Here is a 4,159-nt window from a genome sequence, read left to right on the forward strand (position 1 = left end):
AAAATCCTAGCCAGCCTATTTTTTTTTTTTTATAAAAAAAAAAACATTATTTTGTTTTTTGTTTTTCTCTTTATTGGTAAATAATTGCATTTTAATATATTTAGAAACAAAAATTTTTATATTTATAATTTTTTTAATAGTATATGGATGACTATTTAGAAAAAAAAAAAAAAATATTTCATCTTTATACTCTGTCCAGCTATCTTAAAATTTTGAGCCCGTCCTACTATGAAACCATTTGTATATAACCAGATAGGTAATTCTTACATGCTCCCTCCTCTCACTTGAGGGGTGGTCTCCAATATACCAAACTCTCTCTCTCTCTCTCTCTCTCTTTCTCTCTCTCAAAATCCCAAAGAACAAAATGTGCCCAAGCAAAAAATTCCAAATATTTTTACACGTTTAAGTGTGCATTTGGATGGCAAACGCATCTGGCGTTTGCGTCCAAACCTGGATCTCATGCACTGTTCACGGGACCCACAAACCTATTTTTAAACAAAATTTTCATTAAAAATGAGTTCCATGGCACTATTCATACATTTTAAAATTATTTTGCTACCGTATTTTCAATTTTCACTTTTCAACAATAAACCATATCTAAACAGACCCTACGTCACCTACTGCCATACCTTAACACCTGGACACCCTCTTGTTCACACTTCACACAGCTCAATTCTATACCCAGCCATGGCAGAAAGACTCAAACTTTTCTTCTGGGTATTCTTTGTTCTTCTCTCAAACCCAGCAAAATCTCAGCTTGATGAGCTTTTCTTCAATGGGTTCAAAGGTGTAGGTGTAGCCAACAACTTGAGCTTAAATGGTGCTGCACAGATCCAAGACAATGGTGTACTTCAGCTAACAAACAAAACGCAGAGACTACTAGGCCATGCTTTTTACTCAAATCCAATCCAATTCAAGAACTCCACGGATGGCAAAGCTTTTTCCTTTTCAACTTCCTTTGCTTTCGCTATAGACCCCGAGTATGCTGAGCTTGGAGGCCATGGCCTTGCTTTCACAATCTCTCCTACCAAAGAGCTTCCAGGGGCTCTACCAAGTCAGTATCTTGGTCTGCTCAACAACTCCGATCTTGGCAACTTCACAAACCACATATTTGCGGTCGAATTTGACACCGTCCAAGACCTTGGATTCGGGGACATCAATGACAATCATGTTGGCATTGATATCAATAGCATAGTATCCAACAAATCTGCCCCGGCTACTTATTTTGATGGTGCTAATAATTCGAACCAAGTTCTCAATTTGAAGAGTGGTCAGGTAATTCAAGCTTGGATAGAATATGATTCTCAAAGTAATCAAATAGATGTGAAACTTTCGCCTTCATCTACTAAACCAAGGTCTACACTTTTGTCTTTCCACGTAGACCTCTCACTAATTCTTCAAGAATTTATGTATGTTGGGTTTTCTTCTTCAACTGGTTTGCTCTCTAGCTCTCACTATATCATGGGTTGGAGCTTTAAGATGAATGGAGAAGCTAAATCTTTGTCTTTGGATCAACTCCCTTCACTCCCAGCAGTGTCTAAAAGAAACAATAACACAGGCGTAATTGTCGGTGTTTCTGTTTCAGCTGCTTTGGTGATAATTTTGGTGAGTGGTTTGGCTTTTAACCTCATCAGGAAAATCAAGAAAGCTGATGTGATTGAGGCCTGGGAGCTTGATATTGGTCCACACAGATTTTCTTACAAGGAGCTGAAGCAAGCAACAAGGGGTTTTAGAGACAAGGAGCTACTTGGGTTTGGTGGGTCTGGTCGAGTTTATAAAGGGACGCTGTCAAATTCACACACCCAAGTTGCAGTTAAGAGAATTTCGCATGAATCAAAACAGGGTTTGCAAGAATTCATATCCGAGATTGCTAGTATTGGTCGGCTTCGACATAGAAATTTGGTTCAATTATTTGGATGGTGTCGGCGAAAAGCAGATTTGTTACTTGTTTATGACTTTATGCCTAATGGAAGCTTGGACAAGTACATATTTGATGAGCCTAAAACAATTCTGAGCTGGGAGCAGAGGTTTAATATCATCAAAGGTGTGGCTTCAGGGCTTTTATATTTACATGAAGAGTGGGAACAAACTGTGATTCACAGGGACATCAAGGCAGGGAATGTTTTATTAGATTCTGAGCTAAATCCTCGGCTTAGTGACTTTGGTCTTGCTAAACTATACGAGCGTGGCACCAATCCAAGCACTACAAGGGTTGCGGGCACATTGGGTTATCTAGCTCCTGAGCTCACACGCACAGGCAAGCCTACAAAAAGCACAGATGTCTTTGCATTTGGCGCTTTGTTGCTAGAAGTGGTATGTGGTAGAAGACCTGTTGAGCTTAAATCATTGCCTGAGGAGCTTATGTTGGTGGATTGGGTGTGGGAGCAGTGGAGGCTAGGAGCAATATTTGAAGTTGTGGATTCAAGATTGGAGGGTGAGTTTGATGAGATTGAAGCTGTTGTGTTGCTCAAACTAGGATTGATGTGTTCCAACAATGAGCCTAAGGCACGCCCCACAATGAGGCAAGTGGTAAGGTACTTGGATGGAGAGCTACCACTGCCTGAGGTTGTGGAAGCACCACAGGGAGGGACTTAGGTGACACTGACTTTTTAAACTTTCCATTATACTCATTGTATACCCGTGTATTGCAAGTGATAACTTTTTTCATGTGATAATTTTTGGCGGAAACACCATTTTGGTTCTTATATTTTGGGGTTACGGTTAATTTGGTCTCTACATTTTAGTAGCAGTCAATTTGGTCCCTGATATTTTTAAGTTAGAGTCAATTTGGTCCCTACCGTTAAGTTACTAACGGAAAATGCCTACGTGGCAAATGGTTTGTCTTGTTGGCGCACACGTGGCTAATATAATAATATATAATTATATATTTGAATATTTAAAAAGCCACCTAAGCATTTTAATTTCTTAAAAAATCCATGTCAAAAAAAAAAAAAAAACTAAAAGATTAATTGAAAGAAAGAAAAAATTATAACAATCCTCAATTTCTTTTATTTTCTTTTCTATTCTTAAAAACATTTCCTAGCTTCCAAACACTATTTCCAGCAACTCAACAATCTAAAACTAAACAATAATCACATAGACTCAATTTTCTTTCATATTCATCTCTTTTTATCTATTTTCCTAGCAACTTCACACAACTATCAACACCCCAGATTTAACCATTTACAACCACCATCAATATCCAAACCATTGAATGTGTGTAAATAGTAAAGTAAAGTAAGGTAATGCAAATGCAAAGTGCAGGCGAAGCATTTATCTTGACGCAATCCTGTTAAGGAAAGGTGCTGAAAACAAAAGAGATGGTTTGGTTCAACCTTTTTTTTTTTGTGTCCTATGATGATGCACAAAAATCGTCAGTGAGTTGATTGTCCACACACATGTCAATGGGTGCACCTGAAAAACAAAAGAGAAGAACCAATCAAAGGGCACCAGTGGGGTATCGGCCAAAGATCCTCCGAAGGTTAAGTTAGAAGAGAGCTCTAACAATGCTAGAGAATATGAGCTTTAAAGAAATTGTGTGTACCTTGATTTCTAAGGGCTTTGGGGTTTTTATAGTAGTGTAGAACCAACCTTAATTTCTTGGTGGAGAGGGTATTTCCTTATAGGAAAGATCTTCATTAATGCTCATATATTGTGGGATTCTTTCCTTGTTGGGATTCTTCTGATTATAGTTGGACGTAGAATGCAAGGCATTTCCATATTAGGATCATTGGAGACCACTTAGGCCATGTAGGTGCCACATGACTTTGACACCCATCTCCCTTCAATCTGTCCACCTTAAAGAGTCCGCCCGTCTCTTTGCCTTTTCATCCGAGGCATGATTCCATCTACAAGCTCTTTGACTAGCAAGCTAACTAGACCGTCTCTTTTGACAACACCACTGCCAATGACTAACTCTATCAATAGGATCCATCTGCTTTGGGATTTATCCCTATCAATGGGTCAGTGGCGGAGTATTCCATCCTGATAGGTCAAAGTGCTCAAAGGACTTTATTGGACGAAAATACCCTTATTAGTGTGCAAGTTAGTTTGTTGATTAGACGAGTATAGTGGGTCGTCTGCATGTTCTGGGCGATGAGTAGGGTAACTAACGACCCATTGATACGTGACGACCGTCAATGCGGAACATGTTGCGCAA

General features: G+C 39.0%; 1 protein-coding gene across 1 annotated transcript; it reads left to right on the forward strand.

Annotated features, from left to right (window-relative positions):
• Window positions 1-592: 592 nt before the first annotated feature.
• On the forward strand, window positions 593-2,677 carry LOC115970903 (L-type lectin-domain containing receptor kinase S.4-like). The gene has a single exon (XM_031090523.1). The coding sequence runs from the start codon at window positions 688-690 to the stop codon at window positions 2,593-2,595; it is 1,908 nt and encodes a 635-aa protein (XP_030946383.1). The 5' UTR covers window positions 593-687; the 3' UTR covers window positions 2,596-2,677.
• Window positions 2,678-4,159: the final 1,482 nt, after the last annotated feature.

This window comes from Quercus lobata, chromosome 12 (genome assembly GCF_001633185.2).
Source record: "Quercus lobata isolate SW786 chromosome 12, ValleyOak3.0 Primary Assembly, whole genome shotgun sequence".
Lineage (NCBI taxonomy): Eukaryota > Viridiplantae > Streptophyta > Magnoliopsida > Fagales > Fagaceae > Quercus > Quercus lobata.

Excerpts from the sequence above, each read along its gene's own strand:
- LOC115970903 (XM_031090523.1), top strand. The coding sequence starts at position 688 with ATGGCAGAAAGACTCAAACTTTTCTTCTGGGTATTCTTTGTTCTTCTC.